Raw genomic sequence first — 27,340 nt, forward strand, 5'->3', positions numbered from 1 at the left:
CTGTGAGGAATTGATTGAGTCAGGATGGAAGGGGGGGGGGGGGGGGGTCTGTGATCAAAGGATTGTTCATAGCGGGTATTCTCTCTTTTCTGATCAAGTCAGGTTATATCAGCCCATTCTACACCCATCTGTCACTACCGAGAATCATAGGTGCAAAAATCCAGTGCTCGTTTTAATGGAGTCCTGCTGGAGCTAGAGCGTGAGAGGGAGAGACTGAAGCAGGCACCTCTGTGATGTTCACATTTCATATCTGCCTCGGCCCAGGAGCTTGCCTTTTGTGAATTATTAAGCGGAGGGCTCTTTCTTCTCTTCGCCTGTTTCTTTCTCCATTCTCTGCATTTTTTCTCTCTCTCTCTCTCTCTCTCTCTCTCTTTCTTTCTCTCACACACTCTCTTCCTCTTCTTTTTCTCGCTCCTCCATGTCAGTACAACCAGCTCCGGCTGAAGCGGTGGCACTCTCGCTGAGATGCAAATGGCAGCCTTTGAAGGGGCACATTGGGAACGTCAATTAATCCAGCCGTTTACTCAACCTGGAAGAAAAAAAAAAAGGCCTGCGTAACCATTGTTCGTGGACTGTTTCATCTCCATTGTGCTCCGGGGGCCATTTCTTTATCCGCTGTCCTCATGCCACCGGATTCGGCGGACTCTTCAAAGATTCAGGATACACCGGGATAGAGCAACAAAGGCGAGGAAATGACATAGGAAGCTGAGGAAGCAGAGGTGTCATAAGAGTAGGGCTGTATTGCATACCACATCATATCGCCTTTTTTCCTAACACAAAACCTGCAATTCCCCCATGAAGCTATGCTCTAACTTACCTCCCCGTCACCTGTTCCCTCTCCAGCCCCAGACCTTTCTCCAACCTCTACTTGATATTCCTCCCGCTTCCCAATCTACCAAGTCCAGTATCTCCCTCCCCCCCCCTCCCCCGCCATCTCTAACTGTGCTCTCTATCTCTTGGGTGGTCGGCCTTCAGATCTCAGCATACCGAGCCCCTGCCTGGAGAAGGTGTGCGATCACGGGGCGGCGTGCGTGGTCAAGAACGACGAGCCGGTGTGCGAGTGCCCCGAGGCCTGCCCGCAGACGTCCGACCCCGTGTGCGGATCCGACGGCCACAGCTACGGCAGCCCCTGCGAGATGCGAGCGATGGGCTGCGCCCTGCAGAAGGCCATTCACATCCAACACAAAGGGCAATGCGGTGAGTAGCCGCACGCGTGACACTGCACAGCTGCTCCGCTGTGCAGCCATGAGCTCAGGATGAAATGTGTGAATTGTAGCTCACAGGTAGGGGGAGAGATCTCTGCTTGCGGAATATAATTAAGCTCAAATTAATTAATAGTGCTGCGTTGCCCAGAGGCAACATTTTAATCCACAGACATTAACAATTAACACATATGGAATTATATTCACGGTGACCCCCCCCGGGGCTTTCCATTCACTTCCAACAAAGTCAAAACAATACTTAATAGATCTTTTTTCTCACCCCTCGTCCATTACTCTTCTTCAGCCCTTCCACACCAACACCAGGAGTCCAATTTGCCTGTTTTGACCTTTAAGTGAAGACGCACTTTACCCCTGATGAAAGAGAATGCGGAGCGTACTTGTCTGTAATTGGCTACATGAGTCACTTGGCTTTGTCTCGCTGTGTCCGAGTATCAGTCATTAGTACACCAGCGACTGCGGAGCTTCAAGTGGTGAAAAATGTCTTCAGATCCACGATGCAGGCACACACAGCCATACAGGCAGATTTTTACAGCTTGGTAAACCCACTTAGCGAATGGTATTGATGGCTTAATGCCATCTTGGAAGGCCAATTTCCCCATGGACTCTAATTGGTGATTGAGCGTTCTTCCCTGTCTACCATCAAGCCGTTCGCTTATATCCCCATTAAAGGGGTTTGTTTGGGGAGTTTTTCCTCATCCTTAGCAAATAAATGTATGCTGTACAGATTTATGCTGTAAAGCCCCCCGAGGCAAATTGGTGATTTGTGGTATTGGGCTGTATAAATACTAATTTCTAGACTTGACACACTGGACAAAAAGCACAGCGGTTATTAGCCCCTTGGTCGGTTACTTCACTCACTCTGTTTTACTACAATGGATTTTATTTTTCTGCATATTTTGAAGACCATAACAGTGAAAATGAGTCGGCCTCCGCGGTGCTGTGTTTGTGGATGAGCTGAGCAGTTGGCTGAATGATCAATACCACCGAATCCGTCTCACTTTTGCTGCTACGAAATTGCGCTCTTCCGTTTTGTCCTGAAACGTGCAGTTTACGGGTCGAGTTTGTTGCTTTGTGAAATGAGCAGTGGGTTTCTCTCTGTACTGAGAAAGTGACATAGGTTAGTTGTTGGAGCGGCTTCGACGCCGCCTCTCTGCCTGCCCGTGTGTTGCATCAGTCATCTTCCCCGCTGCCTCCTCCAAATTGAAAACCGACGCGAGGATGTATGCCAACAGGAAATGGAGCGGGAGCAGTGTTTGGTCGGTGGGCAGGCGGGCTGACTCAATTTGGTGCGCCGCACCGTAGGTAGACGGCAGGTCTGTCGGGCCCCCGGGTCCCTCGGCGGTAATGAATAGTCTTTATTTGAAAAAGGCGAGGAGGCGAGAGCGAGCTGGCTGAGCGGAGGGCCCTGTCTGTAATCCAGCACTATGGATGGCTCTTGGCTCCCAGAGGAAAAACAGGCCTGCGTCAGCACAATGGTGCCATAAAAATGCTGAGGCATCGGCTTGCCAGTCGCGAGCCGGCCGAGGAATGATGGCGATGATAATGTGGGTTATTTCTGGGCTGTTTGCACAGCTTTACTGGGCCTCATTCGGCACCATAACAACTGACTGACTTTAGCTATTATCTCACCTAATTATCGCAGTCTATTCCACCCAGTAATATACTATACATGTTTATGGAGCAGAAAGGGAGCGAGAGGAGGCGAACATATGCTGCCTTCAGGTGCTGGAGGAAGTATCGGAATGACAAGTTGAAGATGTGAGCATGAGAAAGTGGTGAGAATGTTCAGCGATACCCAGGTTGTTGTTGTTTCACCCCAACACTTCTCATGCAGAAGAGAATAAGAACCGACAACTGAGAACATTTATTTATATGCTTGTTTACCGTGTTGTGCTTTATTGTTTAGATTTTCATCTGCATTTTTGAGTATGTGTATATATGGTGTGGTTTTAGTTTTTAATAGCCCTCAACATTTTGTTGTTGTTGTTTTTGTTTACCAGCTATGTCTTGTTATTTCCATCCAAATGCACTTTAATGTGTAAGTTGTCACATTCATGGATTTCAGACTCAAAATGTGGTGCCAAGGGTGGCAGGTTAAGGTGGCAATAGTTTAAGAGGTAAGAGGTGCCACAATAGAAATAAACTGGGCATGTTTGCTTTACTGTGTGTGTGTGTGTGTGTGTGTGTGTGTGTGTGTGTGTGTGTGTGTGTGTGTGTGTGTGTGTGTGGATTGCTGCAGCCTCTCATGGGCCCAGCCATAATTTAATTTCCTTCCCGGCGGGCTGGAGGAATAGCGGTTATCTATATGGCTCAGGTGCAACCCGATAGCGATATGAGTGACATTTGTTATTATTCGGAGATTTTTCCTCCCCCTGCATTTGAGTGGCGGGCGACCTTGTACGGCGGGCTGGGAAAGGTGCGCTCGGTTAATAGACCCCCCAGCTTGATATCAGGCGCCCTGGGAAAAGGGGCATTTCGTACGGCTCTACCCAAACAGATGAGAGCCGAGGCGCCGGAATCATTGAAGAAAAGGAAACAAATTCCCTTCTTCTTGTTTTTCATCCCACAGGTGTTTGAAATGATATACACAGTTGAGTAAGAAATATAGGTCACACCAGCAGCATGGGAGTGGTCGGAGAGAGGCGGTGTAAAGAGGGAAGAGGGAGGGGGGGAAGTAATAAACGCAGGGAGGGAAGGAGATGGAGGTAAATACGACGAGGAGGAGCGGAGCGAGCGAGGCGGCCGAGTTAATAGTGTACCGGCCTGGAAGGCATCGACGGGGGAGTTGTTATCGCCCAGGCATGTTCACAAGCCTTCAAAACACAAACCAGCCTACTTCTTTCTGCTTAATCCTGAGGTAACACTCCGCCCAGACACCCTCCGCCGCAATTCAGGTTGTTTTTCCCCAGTGAGGATATCAACAAAAGGCTGCAAAGCTGGAGGGTCTTTGTTTTTGCTTTCCCCCTCCTCAATGACTTTTTATACCAACCTGCCCCAATTTCTCACTCTCACTTCTTAAAAAAACAAACACTGCCACCAAACGCAGCAAGAGAAGCTGTCACCAGTGCAAGAACAAACACTTTAACAGTTGCCAACGTTAGGTCCAGGGGACTTCAAGGGGACCTTGACTCAACTCTAGCAGGTCTTCAGCAAAAGATAAATGTTTGGTTTGAAATATGGATGTGGATGAATGGATTACTATCGGCCCAACTCCTCTGATCGGGGAGCCGATCGTGGCTCAAAGCTTGCCCGAGTGTTGCAAAGTGACTCAGCCCATCGGCACACGTCACAAGCCGTTCTACGGGCCGGAGGCTGGTCGCATTTTGTGCCGACTTTAAGCTGCAACGGGACATAATGCTTGTGCTTTATATACAGTAGGTAATAGATTTTATTCGACCTGGCATGAGAAGATCTTAAGATATCTTACTTTGATCTTGGACGCGGTTATAGCGTGTATTTTCTAGGCTGGAGAAGCTCCTGCCTTGGCCGACATGAAAGTAAATTTAAATGAGATGAGAGATCCCAGGTTCTAATAAGCTAATGTCGTACCGCCTAGCCTGCCAGACTTTTGAGCTTAAAGTCTGCACATTTCATGGTTCTGAAGTTGTCTTCCCGAGAAAAAGAAATGGACTATTTCTCACTTGAAAACTCATAATTAGTGATGACAGACTTGGAGATTCTGATTGAGACTGAATCTGAGATGACAGAGAGTGGACATCTTAACGTTACCCGGTAATGATGACAGTTCTTCCCCTTGCTCCCTGGCTTTGAACTGAAGCTCCCCTTTTTTTTTCTGTCTGTTTTACGATGCGTGTTGTCTGGAGTATCAGGCAGTGTGGAGAGCCAGGTGCGAGGGGCAGCAGCAGATAAAGAAGCGAGGCTGCTATCAGGACACGCGGCCTGATAAAGGACGACACTCGACACCGCCACTTCCCGATTTATAGCTGCCGCAACCAGAGAGGAGCCGCGACCACAGCCACCCCCATTTTTATATTTCATGTTTATTTATTTTTGTCGCAGAAAGCCCGAGCCAATATAAAGCCTCGTCATGTTTTTTTTTTTTAGGAGGAGCAACAGATTATTATTTAGTCTGAGTAAAAGATTATTAGCCTCAAAGTACATAGCCAAAAGTATATAGCAGCACCCCAGCATTACACTCATATGTAAATGTTTCACACCTCCAAAACCGTGGCCATTAACATGCAGCAATAACAACCTCCAGGTCGTGGAACCTTGCTGCGGGGATTTGCAAACAAGAGCGTTAGTGAGGTCTGCCGCCGATGCCGAAGGCCTGTTTTGCATTCGGTGTTCCAATCAATCCCAAACGTGCTGGATGGCTCGGTGCAGACCAGCACAGTTCCCCCACACCGAATTCAGAAAACCATTCTCACATGCGCTGGGCTTTTCTGCACAGAGGAATTGTCTGTTTCACGGATTGGTCCTGCATGCTTGGCTCATGTCATTTTTATGTCCTGCTCGGAAATTTGTCATTTTACTAATGTACAGCATATACAGTAGCTCCTACAGGCAATATGCTGTCTGTGGCCGTATCCAGTTCACAATCAGGGCTCCCAAATAAGGAGTGGATGGCAGCACTGGATGGAGAGATGAAGGAAGCCAAAGACTCTTAAAGAGCAATAAATAGATTAATAATGTTGATAGGTTCCTCGCCTCTCTCAATTAGCGCTAAATCAGCAGCGGTTATTAGCCTGCCCCTAATTGAATGTGATAGCGAGCTGCGCTAATGCAATCCTCCAGGTGTAATTGGTGTCAGAGGGAAAGCACATCTACTGCTCGCCCTGCCTGTGTACGCGGCCTCTCGTTCGCCTCCTCATTTGTTTCCCGCCCCCGTGTGACATCAGTCGCTACTCTGAACACGTCTGATCCTGCCCTGCTGTTTCTTCAGGGAAAGACTTTGCCTCCAGAAGCAGGCAATTTCTCAAGAGATGATCCGAGTGAATCCTCCGACTAATAAGGAAAGTCTCAAAAGCTCTCTGAGCCATTTGGGTGTCTCGACGCTGTTTATTTGGCGAGAAAAATACAGATATTATCTGCCTGATTCGGTTTGGAAGTGCGGCGGGAAAATAGCCTAATAAGCAGATATGCAACAACCCTACAAAGCGAGAAATACAACCAGGAAAGTGTGACTCCTCTCACTCTTTTCAGTACCTGCTGCTCAGGAGAATCCCCACAGGGATGGCGATGAGCGGTATCTGGCTGTCACTAGATATAGACAGCGACGTAGCAATTGGCATTCAGGCCAAAGAGTTCAATTCTTGTCTCATCAGACCGAAGAATCGTTCCCTTCATGCTTTCAGAGTCCTTTCAAGTGTCGATCGGCAAACTCCAGCCCAGCGCTGTCGAGTGGCTTTTTTTCCTCCGGCGCAGCTTCAGCTCTCTCGTAACATCCCGACTGATGGAGTGCTGCAGAGATGGTTGTCCTTCTGGCACACTCTCCTGTTTTTGCTCTTGAATTTCCAACGCTCTTTGTGTCCAGTTATTCAGTCTCAGCTCTAGAAAGTCTCGTTTTTTCATCAGTTTGGCATCTTTTTTTTTTAAAAAAACATTTTTTTTATCCGCCTCCCCAGATCTGTTTCTCGTTAGATCTGTGTGGAGAGTTTTTCGAGGAATTTCATGGCTTTGGTTTTTAGCGCACGCATGCATGTGAACCGTGACACCTTTTGATAGACAGGTCCGTGCCTCTTGGAAAGTGTTTCAAATCAGTTCAGTCAGCCTCAGGTGGACTCCTACGAAGTTTAAAACCCATTCGACACTCGTATGGAAACTCTGTGCTGCACCACTGCCTCATTAAGCACTACACCAGCTGTCAGCAACACAGATTGTCAAGATAAGACAACAACTAATTTTTACCAATTAATTATTTAGTGGCTGTTGTTCACACTATGAATGTTAATACACAGGAAAATATCTGATTACTGCATCTGTAAATAGCACGTTAGCGCTATCCTTATGCCTCAGTAGCATCATCTTGATAGACGTCGCTTTAATATTGACCACAAAAGAGCAGACAAATGAACGTTGTGCCAGCAGCGATGCACCTCTCTGTGAATATGAGCAGTACAACGGTTAAGGGGGTGTAGTCAGGCATGAACTGATTCCGTTGCAACTTTTAACATCTGTTTGAGGGCTCATCGTATGATCAATATGAAATGCACTGCAATGTGATTGCAGATTAATGTCTTGCACCATCTACCAGATACCAAAATATGAAAAGTACAAAAGAGACTTATTAGGTATTTATTACAGCCGGCTCACAACCGAAGCCATGCAAAATAAACACCTGAAGCACTCCTACTGAGCCTTCGCCCTCCTCTCTTCTCTCCATCTAGATGAGGCGTGTGCCAACTGCTCTTTCGGGGCGATCTGCGACGCCCAGAGCGGGCAGTGTGTGTGCGCATCGGAGTGCGTGGACTCCCACCAGCCCGTGTGCGGCAGCGACGGCGACACCTACAACAGCGAGTGTGAGCTGCACGTACGGGCCTGCACACAACAGATGGACCTCCGAGTGGTCAGCCAGGGAGAGTGCAGTAAGTAATGCTTGCATTCGTTCAGTGTGTGTCCATACCGGGCTTCTTGGCATACTCGTGGTCCCTGGGTGATCAGATGTCACACGATAAGTGCAAGTAAAACACAGCCAGATTTACGGAGGTATTTTTCCTTAAATTAAATTTCAAAAATAAAAGTAGAGCCCAGCAGGGACCTCGTACAGCCGCAGGCAGGCAGTTCATATTCTAACAAACTTTGACAGATGGAGAATCACTAAGGGAGCGAGGATATGTCAGTTTTTAAGGGAGGAAGTGGCATGCATGGCAATTAGGAAAAGCCAGGGGAAATCTCATTTAAAGATGCATTCTGTATTAACCCATTGCCCTCTGATTCTAGAAACATGCGGCAACACGGTTTGTGCCTGGGGGGCCCAGTGCGTCCAGAATAAGTGCGAGTGCCGGCCCTGCTCGGGCGAGGCCTTCTCCCCGGTGTGCGGGAGCGATGGCGCCACCTACAACAACGAGTGTGAACTCCGCACGTCCTCCTGCACGCAGCAGCGGAGAATTCATGTGGCAAAGTCCGGCAGCTGTGATGAAGGTAGGAAATGGACTTTGAAATGGTGCGATTATGTAAAGCAATCGGCCATTGAAATGGTGTAATTATCTTCAGCAACTGACCTGTGGCACAGCATGCAGTCATGTGTGGATTTTAATAATGGCTGCACATGCCACCAGCAGGCTAGCACAGCACAGGATGAAGGGAAAGGCATGCTGCGTGTCCATCAACGTAACCTGGAACAGAAATGAATTCTGGGTGATTAAGTTCTCGTGCTCGTGCTATTTTTTTTTTTTTTCTTTCATTTCTCCTGCTACAGTAAATTGTCAAATACTTGCTAGGTTCTTTATTAACCTCACCTGCAGGCAAACCCAGGCTCATATTAGAGGCAACCTTTTATGAGTAATTGAGCCTATTTATATATATATATATATATATATATTGTATCATATCTCAGTCAGAAGCCTCCCTGTTTTCTTGTTTGCTTCTTCTCTTATTTTATGTCGCTGCTTTTTGTCGTTTATGGATCTTCCCCGGCCACCCGTGCTTTTTTTTTTTTTAGTGCATGTTCTCCCATGCGAGCGCGCCTCCCTGGTTAGCTCACATGCCCTCACTGAGTTTAACGCAGGAGCCGTGACCGCACAAGTATAGTTTCGCTCTGCTTCTATCAGGGGCCAGCGTTGTTTGTTTTGCGCTGGCTTTTATTGGAGAATTGACGGTACACATTTTATCGAGCCCCGCCATCCAATTATGCTTTTAAGAGAGTGACCGATGGCACTTAACGCGAGTGTCGCCGATTTTCCACGCCTGCATACTCTGTGGCGCTGACTAAATGAGATCTAATTCACCGTGCAAAATCAAATCTTGATCCGCGCTGACAGGCCGAGGCAGGTCATCACGGCCTCTCTCGCTCGGGCCCGTCTTGGGGGGACGACTCTGGAGGGAGCGGCACGCCAACCTCTGGTTGTCATGCAGACGGCTGCGCCCCCGCCCCCCCCCTCTGTGGCTGGTGGGTCGTCACGTTGAACGCAGTCATCCTCTGACAAGGTGTGAAGGGGAGCAGATTACACCTGCCAGCAGGAGGGATGGCTGGAGAGAAGAAAAGAGAGGGTAGATGGAGGACAGAGCAAATAGAGATGAGAGGAATCCTCGTCCGTTTTGATTGCTAGCCAGCGGGTTTCTTCTTCTTTTTTTTTTGTCTTTCTTTCTTTATTTATTTTGTCTCTTCCTACCATTGTCTACCGTATTGGCCCAGGGCCTCCGGGGCGAATCGTGCCGCCAAAGCTCCTTGTGGTCGATTTAACATCATTTCATTGACTGAGCCGAGTGACCTTTTTTGTATGTGGAGCGTGAAGAAATGTGAAACTCTATGCAGACTCGCTGTCACCACACACACACACACACACACACACGCAGACGCTCTGTCCTCTTTCTGTTGGTTGTCTTGTATCAGGCAAAACGTCTCTCTTCTACCTCCCCAAGGGCATTGCTGCGCTGGTGTGTTTTTTCATTCTCTCTCTCTCTCTCATACCGCCTCTGAACATCCCCTTTTTTTCAGTTGCTCATTTTGATTCAGAGAAAACCATCAGGCTTACACAAAAGGATCTTTCTCTCTCTCTCTCTCTCCCTCTCCCTCTCTCTCTCTCTTTTCTCCCCGTCTCTCCATGCCATCCCACCCACTCATGTCCTTCTCTCTGTATTTTGCACTCTTCTCCACCGGAATTGTGCCTCTCGACAAAAGGCGCCGCGATGCCTTCACAGATAGGGGTCGAGGTGGGATTGCCTGCGATCGATAAATTTCACCCTATGGGGCGAAATCTGCAGGCTCTGTCCCCGCTTCCTTTTCAGCCCCTCTCAAATCTGACCCAGACCCTCCACAGGAAGTCTGGTGTCATTGTAAAACGATCAAAACCAAGTTGCTGAGTTCCCCCCCCCTCGAGATATCTGTGTATTGGCTTCTCTTTGGCTACACACTGTCAAAAGAATCTGTGGTTGATATATTTATCCCCCTCCTAGATGTACAGGTGGTAGGCTTTGGCAAAGTTGATAGTATATATCGTGTATTAACAGCAGTCTGCCACAATAAACAAGACCGAAAACTAAGTATTTTCTGGCTGTGTTGTGGACAGCGGCAAAGCTCTACATCATCGGTGTGCCCAACCCCTACACACCATACCTCATATCCAAGATAAGCCCGGAGAGGAAGTGAACATGTGATTTATTCTCTTACGCAGACCTGATTTAAACACCATCCTCATTAGTCTTGCTGGGGGGGGGGGAGGGGTCAGCGCGTATAAAAATGGAAGTTGTTTTCTTCCGCCTTTTGTTTAACAGTAATGACAAATGACATTGTTCCCACTGTTGGCCATACAGGGAAATTCATCACCTGTTTAATTTCACACCCGGGTAGGCCTGGCCGCAGCTTCTTTTGCCAACACTTGACAAAGTGGCGACTGAGAGCAGTGCATCACCTGCGGGGGGGCCCCCGGCCCTTTTTAATTGACTAGACATTTAAGAAACAAGATTATGAGTGCAGCATCAAGACGGCGATGCGAGGGCCACGCCCTGCACATATAGGATCAATAATGCTCCCAAAGATATGAAAGGGCATACAAACAAACAAACAAACAAATAGATAAAAAATACTTCCTCTCTCCTTTAAGCATCTCCAAACGCCCCGTCCCTCGGCGCTCCATCCCTCTTTCTGTTCCCAGGAACTTTATTTGAACTAACAACAGCTGTCACGACCGTCAACATCGGGCCGTACGCGCGGCTCATGGATGGAGCGAAAACGAAAACGTCGAAACGCGCCGTTGTCGTCTTCGATCTTTGCCGCGGCGAGGGAGGGTTTGCTCCGAGTGATAGATGTCCAAGGTGACACTCACACGGGTCATGCTATCAGAAGGTATCGCAGTGATCTCGGTCACTACCCGGAGCCACGGATGTGCTCCAACAAACATCTTCAGGCTGCTTCTCACACGTCTTTATTCATTAACCCTCTTCTTTTCATTTCCACTGCCAAATCCTTGTAATGTGTGTTTTTCTTTCCTCTCTGTCTTCCTTGGACGTTATTCTGATGCTATTCATTTCCTCTCTACTCTCCGCCGTTGAATTCTCTCTTCTTAATGGAGCTCCCTTGGCTAAATAGACTCTGGCTTCTGACTTGATTGAGTAAAAAGCAACGGACGGGCAGTGCAGAGAGAATAGCTGATGGAGTCATCTTAGCCGAGGATGTATTAATTGAAAGGTTCATAAGCAGCGCGGGTGGCGGGCACATCAAAGAGCACCAGCTAATTAGGACCCCCCTTCGTCCTTCACTTTTATTTATTCCATTCTAATGTCTTACCTCTTTTATTTATTTATCCCGCCTCTGTCAGGGGGGCCTGAGCGGAATATGAATGAACTACTCCTGCATTTCCCTTTTACTGTGTCTCGCTGAGCTGGTAGTACAGTACACAGATACACGTAGCTGCCGGCGCCCCGGTTGTTATCGTTCCCTCTTCTGATCCGTTCTGGAGTCAGCCGACACCTCGTTTTCAGATGACATCTGAGGAACCTTCAGATACCTGCGATAATGGCACCAGGCAGTTGAAAGCCTTTTCGCCCCGAGCGTTAGCCCCCGTCACTAAATGTTACGTTTAACTCAGGCTCAGTAGCTCGCAGCAGCAGATTCGAGGATTGTGGGTCGGAGGATTTTGCTGGCTCAAAAACGGAGACGGAGCGAGTCCTTAACAAGTCCTGATGTTTGTGGAGGATGTCGGCCTCTCCACAAAGCTTCCAGCTCCACTGCTGTATCCTCCGCTAATGAAGTGAAGGCCCCTCCACTGCATCGACCACTCGGAGCTGTCACAGCCCATTGCTGATGACCCGTGACAAAGAACAGCCGGGGCTTCATCTGCCCCTCCCCTGCACTGTGACCTGCTCCATAATCTACTTTAGAAGATGGGTTATGCTGAGTGGCACTTCCATCACTACGACATTGATTTCACCATTAGAGGCGATGCATCAATACAGACGGGAAGAAGAAATAACACCTTGATTGTCTGATGTTTATTTTGAGTCTCTCTTTCAGTTGGACTGCATTCCTTCTATCTTATATTTGGAATAACAGATTTTGTTTCAAACGAACTTCCTGCCAGCCCACGGTGTGCCTCTCGCTCTGTCTGACATTCTCTCTATCTGCCGCTGCCGCTGCTTTCATTCCCTGCTTTCGCACACGTCGCACCTAATCTCCCTCCGGAGTTCCACCAGAGGTGAAATTTGCAGCTTCAAAAGCCGGATCCTCCCCCCTGTCTGCCGCCTGCACTCCTGCAAAAGCCCCCCCGATTTGTTTTTCCAACATTGAAACTCATTGCTTACCTTGTGCTAGCGTGTGCACAACAGTTCATCACTGACGACACTTTTGTCGAGCAACACAAATCCCCGCTGATTGTCGGACGTGGTTTGGACCAGGAACGTGTACTTACTTGGATCCAGAGAAGTGCACTTTTAAAAACAAACAAAAGGCCTTCCAGGGTCACAGTTAAAGAGTTGCCGGGAGAACTTTCTTTAAAGTCTCAGGCGATAATTAGATTTTACTGAACACTTTGCAATTAGTTGTATTCTCATATCAGGAGGCAGGCAACCATAAAGCGGTCCTTGCCACTGATTCTCTCTGCACTCTTGGAGGCCAGAGTTAATAATTCGCTCCCCTTTTTGTCTCTGATTTAATTGAAACGAAAAGGATGCCTCGCTGGTGGTGCGGAGATGTTGCGTCTAATTTATTTAGTCAATCTCTTTCCCTCGCTACAGTTGGTCATTATCTTGCACTACCAGCAGCGCCTTTTGTTTCCCCCTCCCCACCCCCAGTGTGAGGGAAATGTAAATGATCCTCACTTTGTGGTGCTCCTAATGTGTAAATGTAGCCTGAACTTAAAGAGACATGAAAGCAGGACCCTGTCTCCGCCCGATGCACTGATAAAGGGACATATCTCCCTGGTGTGTTTTATTGACGATGCTGTGTGTTTGTGGTGTGTTTGCAACGCAGACTGTGGCTCAGGAGGGTCGGGCTCGGGCGCGGAGAGCTGTGAGCAGGACCGCTGTCGCATGTTCGGAGGCTCGTGGGACGAGGACGCGGAGGACGACCGCTGCGTCTGTGACTTCACCTGCCAAAGTGTGCCTCACAACCCGGTACGGCCGCCACACGCGTGGCTTAGTCCTTAATAAAGCACGTTTAGTGCAATTTGCGTCCGGAACTTCTTTTCTCTGTGTCATAACTCAGTCAAATTGAAACACACAAACATCGGACATATGAGAGCTGCATCTCCACAGTTCATCAGGGACATATGCACATCATTTAGAAAGCAAAATGTGCAAATCTAATACGTTTTAAAAAACAAGACTATACTTTATTTTTAAAACACATAAAGCATTATGGATTGGCAAAAACTTGAGGTAAGAAAAACAATAGGAGAAAACACAAACACTATTATTACATTTCTGACAATACTCATAATGTCCTTTCAACACGGCTCTTGTGTCTCTGAATCGCTCACACTGTGCTGTGCCATTCATATGCAGATATATTCCATGTGTGGAAAACCTTTGTACATACAGGCAAACACTCCAAAACATTTAAATCTGCATAAAATGGTTTTGTTTTGCATAACAAACACGGCCCTCGAACATGTATTGTACCATCGGCATGTCAACTGATCACACTTCTGAGTAACGTAACTTCGACATTTTTAGGTGACTAAAATGTTACATTTCACTTTCATGAACTGAAAACACAGTGGGAAAGGGTTGAAATTGTACGTGACCAGACATTGTATGTAACACTCAACTCTCTGTGATTCCTTTGTAGATTTGTGGCTCAGATGGAAAGAATTACAGCAACGAGTGCCAGCTGAAGAAGGCCAGATGTGAGAAACAAGAGCACTTGTTGATTCAGAATCAGGGACCCTGTGCAGGTCGGTACATTACACCACTCAGAGTTAATGTCATTACAGTGTGCGCAAGCACGCTCGCCAAGACTCATTGTCATTGCCATCCCATCTCTCCACTCATTCCATCCATTGATGGGGTTGGAATAGTCTGTAGTCGGAATACAATTCCGACAGCACTGCTGTTTTTTTCTCTCCGCACTGTGACACCGCTGTAGCCGTAAGAAATGGGAGAGTTCAAGGTTAAATACCGTGTGTATATTTTTGCTCGGAGAACGTCGACTCGACTCGCTCGAGGCTTTTCAGCGAGGCTCTCGTTCGTATCTGGAAAACGGAGCGTTCCTCTCGGGCTGGCCTGTTGTGCACAGATAAGAATCTCTCTCACGGGCACATGTATGGATCGAGCTGATAGCGGTAATGATGACTTACCCCGCCTCCGGACGTTCTGACAACATAGACCACGAAACCTGTGCTCACGAGCTTGCTTCTTAACCCTCGAGATGCCACTTCGCTCCTCCTGCTATAATATAGTATTCTCTCTGCGTGTAAATGAATGGCATTCATCAGCCAGCATAGTTGTCCGATCAGCGGCTAAGTAGCAAAGGTTAGCCCTCGTCCTCTCCGGTGGCTGTGTTAAATCAAAAGCCTTCTGCTCTGCTGCTAGCGCAGGTCGGGGAGCAGAGCAAAAGGCACTTCGGGGGTTTCGTGTGATCATTCCAGCCGCTTTGATTCCCCGTGGGTGTAAAATAGAGGAGGATGGAGAGAGTTGAAGACAGAGTGAGACAGAGGGGGTTCGCCAGTGTTTTCACACATATCCCTACAGATTCTTCCCCTTCCCTAAGCTGGCCTCCTTGGGCACTGACTGTCACGCCTCTCTACCATCCGTGGATAATCAATCCTTTTTTGAAGAGCCCCTCTATGGGTGCGGGAGCTCTGGGCTCGCCTCTCCTATTGGCAAATGGGAAAAACTCCGATCTTGGGGAATTTGACTGCCCTCCACATTAGCTATGTAAGGACAAACTTCATTTTGACCTCAACTGTAGAAACTTATCAAAACATGCCAGCTCCCGCCCGCTGAGCATGATGGCAACCTTGTTTTTTTTGGGGGGGGGTGTTGTTGTGGTTCTGCTTATGAAAAATGTTCCCTCTTTTACATACGGTGTCAACAGTGTCATCTGCTTGCGTGCACATTTGGAAAGTTTGCCTGTGATGGCATTTCAAGTCATCCTTCGTAGCTTCCTAAAAACTCAAATCTGGGTCCGGGATTTCAGTCAAATCCAAAGAAACACTTATTGGTTTACTAGACGAGCGAACACGTGCAGATGTGCCCCCTGCGAGAATATAAAAGCCTGGCTACAATCACTGCAGCGGAGGAAGCACAGCGGCAGAAATGCGATGGGTGATATTGCACGTCACAGCGAGCTGCATTGTGCAATGGCCACTGAAGAGGAAAAACCCCTTGAAGGGTGGAAGAACATATGAAATTAAAAGTTCCCCTTGTCCTAATAGGCTCAGCACAGATAGCCGAATGGAGCGCTGGAAAGAGGCAAGTTAAATGAACTGTGTCCAAAGCCCATCTCTGGAGTGGGAAAGCACTGGAAAAAGAGCGGGCCGAGTCATCACCATTAGGCTGAAGCTCATATCCACACCAGTAACAGTGTGATTTATGGCCCCTGTATCTACAGCCTCCAAACTCTAAATGAGCAACACAAGAAAAAGAGATCGGGAGGGGAATAGAGAGAGACAGAGAAGGGAAAAAAAAGAAAAAAGTGGAGGGGGAGGATTTCTGCTCGCTATCTCTACAACTTTTCTTTTCACCCCAAAGCCTGGAGAGAATTTGAACAATTATATTTCTGCCTCGGCCATTAAACAAACCGCCCTTGTTCCTCTCTCTGCATGTTTCGTTGTGACTCTTCCGATTTCTGGAGAAGCTCCGGGTTTTGGGAACACATTTATCTTTTTCATTTTTCATTTTGTTGAATGTAGTTCTTTATTCAGAGCTGTCGCACTAGTTTGTATACCAGTGCATCCTTAGACAAAGGAGCTCTCCACACACTGCGCACAGACAGGAACTGCTTGGCACATTCCTTCACATTATGCAGCAGGCTTTCTTTCTTTCTTTCTTTCTTTCTTTTTCTTTCTTTTTTTGGAAGGTTGTAGGGCAGCACTGCAATTCTGTAATATTAGACAAGAACAAATGACGAGAACATGCCTCTTCGTAGGTGGTAAATGTCAGCCGCCGCACATTCACCAGCAACCGCCATTGTTTGTTTTCACTGGAGGTAATAGCATCACCCCCCCCCCCCTTCTGATTTTGAGCCATTGTGGAGAAAGTAGCAAATAGAATTGTTATCTTGAAGCCGGCTGCCAGCCTCTCCACCTCTGCCCCTCGAGCCAATCTCATTGTTGGGAAAAAAAAGTTACATGTTGTTCGGAGATTGTGCTTTCTAATTCCCCCCCCCCCCCCCCCCCCACCCCCACTGCAATGACTTAAATGTTGGTGTTCTTCTTTCTCTCCTTGTGCCATCTCCCGTCTCTCCTCCCCTTATGATTATTATTATTATTATTATTTATTTTTTTCCATCTCATCAGCGATTTCAGCCACATCTCTGCCCGACCTGACGCCCCCCCAGCACTGCAGTGTGTCTATGTACGGCTGCTGCCAGGACAACGTGACGGCGGCCTTAGGAGTCGGACTGGCTGGATGTCCCAGTAAGTCCCCTTCCACGTCCCCGTTGACCCCGCAACTTCGATGTGATACGAGTTTGTTGTGTGCACGCATTAAAAAAAAAAAAGGGAAACTTTAGATACTATCAGGCTATTTCAGCATATGGGACTTATTGTCCTTGACTGCAATTACCGTACCAGAGATGCAGAGCTGAAAACGTTTCATCTTAATCCGAGGAATAATTATGATAATGTTGCACCGTATCAACAGGAAAAATCTCTTCATCCGACGATCTTGACGAACGATAGCGCGCAGACGGGGGGGAGAAAATGCCTCATCAAGCCGTTAGCTAGGGGACACAGTATAGATGCAGAAAATGCAGACTTAGAAATAAAGATATACAGAGATTTAGTAAAGGGGAAAACTCACCTAAGCACACTTTATCCACCTTTTTATTTGTGGAATAGGGCTTACCCAACGTCTGAGCCCAGCATGAATCTTTGATGCAGAATTTCCGTCATAGTTAGCAGAATTCAGCTGTGGTGGATTATGTGATGTTAGGGTCTTTCAAAGTTAGAATAAGCACAAACCAGTGTATGTGTATCAGAGTAGAAGTTGCATCAATGTTGCTCTGTTCTCCTCAGGTACCTGTCAGTGTAATGCCTACGGCTCCTACAAGGCGACGTGCGATCCGGCCACGGGCCAGTGCTCCTGCAAGCCGGGTGTCGGGGGACAGAAGTGCGACCGCTGCGAGCCGGGCTTCTGGAACTTCCGCGGCATCGTGACAGAGAACATGAGCGGCTGCACGCGTAAGGAATCTTCTTCTTTGTGCCTGTGCCGACTGGGGCAAATGCACTTGTGCTTCACTGTTCCGTGTGACCGCAGCAGTAGGAGCAGTAATTTGTTGCACTGTCACTGTATTTATGCTGCTTTTATGTTGCTTATGACATCCTTATACGTTCTTCCCGTTCAAACAAATTACAAAAAAACAAACCTATTTTCTCGGTTCCTTCAAGTGGTATCCAGCCTCGCATAGGGTTGTGGTTTTGTTTGGATTGTCGAATAAATGATTACTATTTGTGTAGCCCAATAAAGCCCCAAATCAGTTCGCTTCACAGGGCTTTACTATCCTCAAACAAAAAAAATGTAAAAGGCGCAAACCTCAAGAAGAACAATAGAGGAGAGATCCCTCTTTTTAGTCAAACTCACATGCAGTAGATGTACATACTATTAAGCCTTTCAGGGAGCATTGTTTGGGAGAAAGTGTTTAGACTGCGAGAACACTGTGAACGTCTCGAAAACAATGTCCTGGTTACTCTAGAATAGATAATCCATAGGTCTCTCTGGGGACAGAGACTACTTTCTAAGAAAGGAATAAATAGTCCCTTTTTAAAACTATTGTCTGTGGGAACCCAGCGTAACAGGGAAACTGGTTCTGGTAACCACATCTTTTAACAAAAGAAAATCCCCACTTACAGTTTTGGGATGGAGCCATGAACCTTTTGAGACAGATATCTCAGAACCCGGACAAACAAAACCAAATCTACATGGCTAGATACCACTGGAGGTAGATTTAAAAGAGAGATTTCTCACAGAATTGAAACAGGCTACTGTCGATAAACTACCTACATCCGATACATATTCAGCTAAACTATTTGATCGCAGGTTTTGAAGAAAGGAATCCTCCTGTTTCCTTTAGTCCTGTCAAAACTGTATTGAACGAAGTGTTTTCATTTGTATTCAAGTGAAGAAGGGGGTCAGGACCCCTTGTTTGTCTTGGTGTAATGCAATATGGTGATCAGCTCGTGTCCCGCCGCCACGGTATCATAGGACATACCCTCCCAATGCCGCAGAGCATTTTCAGTCAACAGCAGGAAGTGTGCAGGTACATCACCCGTGGCCTGACCTTAACAAGGTTTACCCACAGCAAGCAGGCAGCACACTGACTGCACACCAAAACCAGATCCAGCCGGAGAAAAAAACAGCACATCATTGATTCTCGGAACATGATGGGGTCGCTGTCCTTCCCCTGGGGTTGTTTTCTTGAGCTTCTGTTGCTCACTCCTCCTCTCCGACTGTGGCCCCCCAAGGCTGGGTGAACTTTTCACAATCCTCGACTCTAAGACATGGATGTATCTGACGCAAAGTTCAGAGGCTACGGTTGCCTCAAACCAACTGTGTACACAATAGAAACCGAGCTATTCTCATCCCTTTTCCTCTCATTGTCCCTAACTGGTACTTGTTTTCTCATCAGCCCTTTTCTTTTTTCTTTTTTCTCTACATCTCCACGGCAGCGTGTAACTGCGACGCCACGGGCTCGGTCCGGGACGACTGCGAGCAGATGTCGGGTCTGTGTTCCTGCAAGACGGGAGTGAAGGGCATGAAGTGCAACGTGTGTCCAGACGGAAGCAAGATGGGCATGAACGGCTGTGACAAAGGTAATAAGGGAGAGTACCAAGGCGACGTGGAGCGTTGATAAACCGCATAAACAGCTCCTCCCCGTCATTCTCAAGTGTTTGTCCGCCGCCCGTCTGATCCGTGGATCAGCCCCGTCTCTCTCTGTCTGCTCTTCACATCCATCTGGTTTATTGGCTCAGGGAGCGTGGCTGCAGGGCAGCTCATCCATAGTGATTTAGAAAATACTGGAGTGTACAAATGACACGTTCGCGGCACGTCGCCCATTGATATTTTATTTTCTGGGCCGCCACGCTCCCATTTTTAGACATGTGTACGTTTATACTTCTGCATGAGGACTATTAATTACTTGGATTAATAACGGAAACAGTGATTGCACAAGCTAAAAAAGCCGGTTGAGGGAAAGGTTAGTTCCCGCTGCGGGGGCCTGCAGCTTCTTGATTAAGATGCACCATCAGATATCGACTGGAAGTCAAGAGCTTAATGAAGCCGGCAGTCCCGGCACAGTGGTGGGGCACACCGCCACACACCCGGCTAGATGAAAAGACAAGGTGCCGAGGAGTGGTAGCACATGAAAGCGGGAGCCAGGGGATGGGGGGGGGGGGGGTTACTCTAAGCCTCCGTGATGTTGCAGCAATGCAAAGACCCCACACTCGCAGCACGGCAGGTGGATGGTCGGGCTCCCCGGCTGCAGCTCATGCTGTGGCAACTTCAAGGCTTCAAACGCTCCTTTGGAGGGCTCCGGGAGAGATCTGTGGACGAGAAAATATCCTGAGTGCCCACCTTTACACAACTCTTTTTATTTTTTTTTATACAGTAAGGCAGTTGAGGCAAAATGCTGCGGTCTATGAAACCATGAATAATTCACACTGTGTGATGCTCGGGTAACTAGACGTTTTTAAAATCGCATTACCGCTGCTCGACTGTGGTTGTAAAGACACTAAAAACAGGTCAGTCACTTAGAGGAGAGAAACACACAGGGTAATGGAACGATCGCGCAGCCCTTCCTCCATCTCCTACAGTCCGTGCATTTTATAATCAACCAGAGCGGGTTGTGGTTGTGTCCCGGTCATTAAACCAGGTTTGAAGTCTTGAGAGCTTTTTCTTATTCATGCGAACATCCGACAGTCAAGTCAATTGTATTGATACAGCCCAATGTCAGAAATAACAAATTTGCCTCAGCGGGCTTTACAATCTCTATCAACACCAGACTTTCATTCGCTGCAGATAAGGAACCCCCCCCCCCCCCAAAAAAAATTCATTATATGTGGGGAAAAAATGGAAAGGCAACTGAGGAGGAATCCATCTGTTGTATGTGCAGAATAACCTAATAAATAACTTAAGACAATCTATGAAAGAAAAATGACAAATACATTGTGAACATATATTATAATGGGAATGTTATAGTAGCGGTGCGAGTCGGGGCAGAACCATGGCAACGAGGCACAACCATGATCCAAGGCAACCTGCAAGACGACAGCTGTTAACAACAGCTGGACTACTGCTCTACTATTAACATACAGTGTATATGAATGTGTTGCAGACTCAGAAACACTTCTTTTGCTTTCATTACTCTTAATATTGAATAATGATTTATAGATTTTGAGAAATCAATCTCATTTATTTTTTAGTAAACATACGCAGAACGTTCTGTAATTGTGAAAGTTTAGCTTTAAATATGCATGCAAATGTATCTTTCTAATTTAGATCCACACTGCCGTTGCTGTGAGCTGTGTGATTACGGGACCGTACGGAACTTGTAACAGCACAGACTCCCTTTTCTTCCCACAGGTCCCGAGGCCCCGGCTTCATGCGACGAGTTAGTCTGCCTCTTCGGAGCTACTTGCATGGAGGTGAGCGGCCAAGCCCACTGCGAGTGCCCCCCGACGGACTGCGACGAGAAAAACAAAACCAAGGTGGGTCTTTCAAACCGTCTGCACTTACAGTAAGGAATAAGAAGTTTTGCGACGGGAAGACATCGTGTCGGTGGCCTGCGGGGGAGTTAATGTGTGTTCCCGTCTCCCAACGCTCTCCGTCTCTGTCACTGTGGAGCAGGTGTGCGGCTCAGATGGGGTGACCTATGCCGACCAGTGCCAGCTGAGGACCATAGCCTGCAGGCAGGACGAGGACGTCACAGTGCAACACTTTGGACAGTGCACAGGTGAGCCCCGTCGTAGGTGCCATGCATCACACGTCGCACGGTCTGGAACTGGTGTCTCCCCCCCCCCGATCAAAAGATAATGACCAGTGCCACAGGGCCACACATTGTCCTCCTTCTGCTGTATATCCTCCCTCCCTTCCTCCTTCTTCCTTCCTCCCAAAGTAAAGTCACAGCAACGTGTATGCAGATTTACCTTGACTGAAGAAATACATGATATATTTCTTTTCTCAAAAGACATATTTCAGATTCATGGACAAGATCAAACTCACATGTAAGGAGTTATTTGTCTTAAGGTTCTCTCTCTGAGGATTCAGCTTTTTCCTTTTTTGTAATACCCTTTCTCAAGCTCCATGATTGGGATTGTCTAAAAGCAAATTATTTAGTTTTATTTCTATTTAGTACATAGAGTACGGTAAAGTGAGCCCCGTCCTCCCTCTGCACGTGAACCACTGCCAGGTGAGAGCAAAAATAACGTGCGACTCTGGAGAGCAAGTTAGAGCAAGAGAGAGAGAGAGAGAGATGTTGCAGCGTTTTGAAAACAACGGCTCTGACGGCGGATATAGACGCGGTGTATGTGTGTGTGTGTGCTGAGTAAAAGGTAAAAGGTCTTGCCCGCTTGGTCCAGATGCTGATAGACATTGTTTGGATCGGTGTAATAGGCGCTGGGACGCGCGCCAAAGGCCGCGGGATTTTCATGTACAGTGAAGTTGTCGCACCGACTGCCAGCTTGCACTCACAACGGGGTTCGAGAGAGACGCCGCCGGCTAAGCTCAGCAGAGGGGGGGGGGGGGGGGGGGGGGGGCTAGAAGACGAGTGCCAGCTGTATGCTTCTGGCCACGAGCCACTGCCAGGTGCCTCGCATTTTTTGGGGTGGAAAAATGTTCATTCAACCTCTTTGCTCAGTGGGCACAGATCAAATACCGTGTCACCAGCCCTCTTTATCTCCCTTTGAGCACTCTTTTTCAGACCCAAACTAGGTCATATCCAAAAGGGGGGTTGGGGGGGGTGCAGGGCTGTTGACACGGTCTGTGTTAAGCTGTGGTTGCAGGTACACGGATAAAGAATCCGAAAATATGCTCAGTGAGTGATCGACAAGGCTTTGATAAGTCCCCGAACATCTGGCACTTGCACATTCGGTGCCCGTGGGTTACGAGGGGGAAAACAGGAGCCAAAATCCAGTCTGGTTTCACATTCCTCTGTTGCCTGGCAATAGAGATGCGGGGTTGTGTGTAATCCCTCACCTAGCAATGCTGCACACAGAAGGCAAGACGCCTCGCAGCGGACTCTCTTTCTCTCTCTCTCTCTCTCTCTCGCTCACTCTCTCTTTCTCTCTATATATTGAATCCTCAGGGGAGGAAGAGACAGGCGAGCGCTTGGGCTCCACCAGCAGCCACAGAAGATCTTTTAATTTCTTTTCCCCCGGATGCGGTCGCACTGCGGGTAGCTGCTCCGCCGCCACCGCTGTCGGCTCGGGGGGGGGGGGAGTTAGATCTCGAGCTCATTTCACGTGTGGCTGGGTGCGAATTAGCATTTGCTCTGCCTCCGCCCCTCGCCGCGGCGCAGCTCTGCCTCCGCCCCCCCCTCCCGCTGTTTACATGCCGTGCTCCCAGACTCCAGGCCCTCCAAGCACTGTGGCACGCGGATGCTCGCCGAGCTGCTATGCGACCTCACAAAAGAGCGATGCCAAAAGGGCCTGAATAAATGAGCGACTATTGATCCTTTTCTTTTACATCATTGATCTGTCGCAACTTTTTTTTACGACACCACAGAGTGCGACTACTGCAGCACAGTCGGCCCACTAATGGGGCAGACTGGTGAAAGAATCGTGCAAGATGAAGCTCCTTAAAATGTGCTTGGCTTGTGGCAAGAAAGAAAAGAAACTGTGATGTTACCCCAGCTCTCTGTGAAGTCTAAAAAGCGCAGCTACAGAGTATATAGGGAGGGAGTTTTTCTCGCTCAGCAAAAGATGAGGCCATATCTGTGAAACCAAGCGGTGAAAAAATATTCTCGAGCTATGCGTTATAAAGCATCAGAGGGAGGGCATTTGGACCGATGAGCAAATTCTGATGCCGGAGGGGGGGGGGGGGGAAGGGCCACCAAGTTGGCAATGACCTGCCTCTCCCATATGGCGTTATCACCTGTAGGTTTGTGGCAAATTGGCAGCGAATGCCAGCATATGGCATCGGGAGCCCACCGCCCCCGCGTGTTAAGGTCTGTTACCTTCACCATCTCCCCGCCGTGTCCTGACATTTTCTCTCATTACACAATCCCTCATTCTGTTCCCACTACTGTTGGACTTGCCATACTCTCCCACCGCTACAGCTTTGTTAACCTGCTTTCTTTTTTCCTTTCTCTTATCATTTTCGTCTTGGCTCTTGCGGTTTCCTCGTCTTTCCCCCTTCCGATCTCCTGTATCCAGATTCCTCCTCCTCCTCCTCACTGAGCGCGGCTGACACCTCAAACAATCTTAATAACCGGCTTTCAACAATAACTGCACGGTTGAGACAAGGCGAGATGACAGTGATTATTTTTTTTCTTCTTTTCCCTCTCCACCATGTGACATAACTGTCCATTGCTTCACTGAGAGGAAAGAGGAAAATAAGCACACACACACACACACACACACACACACACACACACACACACACAAGAAACAGGACTGTTAAACCTGATTAAGAGGAACATCAGCTGAACAGACTGTGCTGCCAGTCCCTCTTTCCTCTTTCAGACGCGTTTCTTTTCTTTCCTTATCCCATGTCACGGAGCTCGCTGCTCGAGATATGCACACACACACAAACACACATTAGATACTTCCCAGGGAGCGAGCCGCCTGACGCTAAGCTTGGCACCTGACTGACAGGTGTAGCCAAGAGGAAAGGCAACGCACGCCACCGTTCTTGGCGATAGCATCGCTGCTCTGTGCACTGCACACTCCCAAGACTCTCCCCTCTATATACGAATATGTGCCGAGCTCTAATCTGACCCCCTCCCCCCCCAGTGTCTCCCGGGCTGTTTCTGTCTCGGTATAGGTATCGCATTTCGCACCTCGGTGAGTAATTGCCAATCAAATAGGCGATTATAGCAGTGTAATTAAGTCCTATACACATAATGTTAGGCAAATCCTAATGAGGCGCAAATCGGCAGTATAGGTTTTTTTTGTGTGTCTTTTTTTAATCTGTTCATTTTCACCCACACTCCTATACCAGTGGGATGAACGTCAGTATTGTCATGCCTGCTTGCCTCGGCTCAATCTGAAGCGCTCTCTTAACGTAGCATCTCCCCGCCAACTCGCTTCTCCCCTCAGGAGTTTTTGTCCTATTTGTCGTTCTTTTATCGCAGACAGTTTGTCCTTTTGCACCACAGCTTTTTGCATGACGGTCTCTCTGCAGAGAGCCTCTTCTCTCTTCCCTCATTTGGATGGATTTTTAAATAAATGTTTGTGTGTGTGTGTGTGTGTGTGTGTGTGTGTGTGTGTGTGTGGGTGCACGCACACGCCTGTGTGCGTCCGCTGAACAGCAGCGTGCTTGCGGTGGCGTTGACGGATGCTCATGCTCTCCGCGAGCAGCATGCAGCGCTCCGTCTTTGAAGCCGGAGTTAAAGCCGGCTTCTTTTGCCCCATTTCTATCAATCATTCATCACCGGAAGGCACTGGCTGTTGGTGATTAAAGCTTTGCTACTGGAGGGCAGCATTTGAATATGGATGTATAATTCATGTGCATTGGCACAGCGCGCACATGCACACAAACACATTCCATATGTGTGCCCACACAAGCATTGACACCGACTGGAGTAGTTTAACCCTGTCTGGGCAACATAACTCATCTGAAGGCGAAACCCACTCTGCAGTGCATATAGCTCTGAATGCAGTACGTCATCTGTTGGCGTATTCCTTATCCAGTCTGCATATGGATGCACTTTCATTACTTAAGGTCTGATTCTTGACATCCCATCCATTGCGGGTTTTTAATCAGAGGTTGCTTTTACAAACAGGAGTCTGCATATGTGTGTGTGTTATTTTCTAATGTAATTTCATAATGTTATTGTTAAGCGTCAGGGAAAAGGGTTGGACGATTAAAAAGGACATAATGATTCGGTAAATGCAGAGGTAAAAAGTTATTGTCAACACTAGTTTGTGATGATCATTAAGTGGCTTTGTTGTGCTTCATTGGCTAATGTTGTATTTATTTCCTTTGGTGTGATGTTCGAGGTTGTAATGGAGTTATGTGAAGCGAAATCAAAACATTTTCATCTTTGCCCAGTCATTCATCCATTCCTTGCTTCCTCCCCTTCCCTCCACCAGAAACCATCTCTGAGCCGGCAGACCGACCCACCCTCAACCCCTCCGCCACCACCCCTGACTCCACCACCGCCGCCACCATCACCACCCAGGCCCCATTCCACCCAAACATGGTGTGGGCCATCCCGCCTCCGAGGACGGAAGTGACGGAGACCACCGGGCGGCCCCCGGCCACCACCCACTTTTCCACCCTCATGCACAACCGAGCAAACCACCGCCACTCCACCCCCATCCAGCCGCAGGCCGCCGCCACCGCCCGCTCCCCTCGCATCCGCCCCGTTCCCGCCGCCGCCAGCTCCTTCGAGGACTCGGGCAGCGGGGAGCCAAGCGGGGACGACCAGACCGAAGAAGAAGAGGAGGAGCAGGAGGAGGAAGCAGGTAGCGGCATCCCAATGGAGGACCGCCGGGCAGAGGAGCCTGTCGGTAAATCACTGCACTTTCACTTCATTACCCATAATGCTTAGAGGGGTGTGTGGGAGGGGCTTTTTCTTTCTCCCAAGAAGGGGTTGGACAAATTCATAGTCTCTTCTTAGCTGACATCCCAACACATCCATGCCATCATCTGTTAATTGAAAGCTAACATCAGCACGGGCTTCTTTATCTCTATGCAAATTGTCTTTGAGGACACAAATGTCAAAGCCGGGCATGCAGGGGGAGAGGAGTCTTTGTAAACAGATGTCGTTTGTGTCATTTCCACTCGCACAAGATGTATATCTCAATTTCAGAAAAGACCGTATTTGCATGGGTCACCGTTGCTACATCACCCATGCTCTTTCCTCCCATTCCAACGAGGCGCGCTCGCTCTCAACAGCTCGCAAAAACAAACCCAGGCTCTGTAAAATAGACGCTCGGCAGGCCAGATGAAACTGCTGGCCCGCATCTGGGGATCTCTGGAGCCTGACTTGACAGGCCGATGTGACTGGGAGGTTGAGGTGTGTGTGTGTGTGTGTGTGTGTGTGTGTGTGTGTGTGTGTGTGTGTGTGTGTGTGTGTGTGTGTGTGTGTGTGTGTGTGTGTGTGTGTGTGTGTGTGTGTGTGTGTGTGTGTCGAGGCTGCGTATCGTGTCAAATCTTTCTCGACATGCCTTCCTGACTGTAACAGCAGGCTGCCGTTCTCTGGGCCTCGTGCTGGGACAACAAGAGAAAGACTGAGACTTTTCAATCAGACCTTCTTTTTTTTCATTTTTCTGTTTGTTGTTTTCCACCCATCCGTCCACATCGCCTGACAGTCGCAGTAACAGGACAGGATTGATGGAACAGCGTGGCCCCGGCGTGCTCTTCCTCGGCTCTTCCTCCTCCTCCTCCCTCTCCTTGAGTCTTAGATTTATTCTCTTGTCAGAGGCTGACCAGAGTGCTCGGTGGCGCGAGAGGCATGTAGCCTGTCTGCCAAGGAGACCCGGTGTCTCGTGGCTGTCTGTGTGTTTTGTGTGCGAGTGAATGTGTACCGAAGCGTACTCTGATGTTTTTGTTTTTTTTGTTTTTACCCTGCGTGCTTGCTGACGTACACAGATTGTACAGGGCAGATTTCAACATGGATATTTAAATCTACACTAATCTGTGTGTCTTCATAATTGTGTGTTTGTTTGTTTGTA

The 27,340-nt window shown here is 48.2% G+C and overlaps 1 protein-coding gene across 1 annotated transcript in view; it reads left to right on the plus strand.

Annotated features, from left to right (window-relative positions):
* agrn (agrin) overlaps positions 1 to 27,340 on the plus strand; it is a gene marked incomplete at its 5' end in the record, with an annotated part of 139,563 nt that overhangs the window by 73,460 nt on the left and 38,763 nt on the right. The window contains 11 exons of the mRNA XM_079176891.1: positions 976 to 1,197; positions 7,574 to 7,771; positions 8,127 to 8,327; positions 13,312 to 13,454; positions 14,131 to 14,236; positions 16,802 to 16,921; positions 17,522 to 17,686; positions 19,172 to 19,315; positions 21,084 to 21,208; positions 21,348 to 21,453; positions 25,754 to 26,173. Of these exons, the coding sequence (XP_079033017.1) occupies positions 976 to 1,197; positions 7,574 to 7,771; positions 8,127 to 8,327; positions 13,312 to 13,454; positions 14,131 to 14,236; positions 16,802 to 16,921; positions 17,522 to 17,686; positions 19,172 to 19,315; positions 21,084 to 21,208; positions 21,348 to 21,453; positions 25,754 to 26,173 (1,950 nt within the window). The remainder of the gene's footprint in view (positions 1 to 975; positions 1,198 to 7,573; positions 7,772 to 8,126; positions 8,328 to 13,311; positions 13,455 to 14,130; positions 14,237 to 16,801; positions 16,922 to 17,521; positions 17,687 to 19,171; positions 19,316 to 21,083; positions 21,209 to 21,347; positions 21,454 to 25,753; positions 26,174 to 27,340) is intronic.

Source organism: Pholis gunnellus (genome assembly GCF_910591455.1).
Source record: "Pholis gunnellus genome assembly, chromosome: 2".
NCBI lineage: Eukaryota > Metazoa > Chordata > Actinopteri > Perciformes > Pholidae > Pholis > Pholis gunnellus.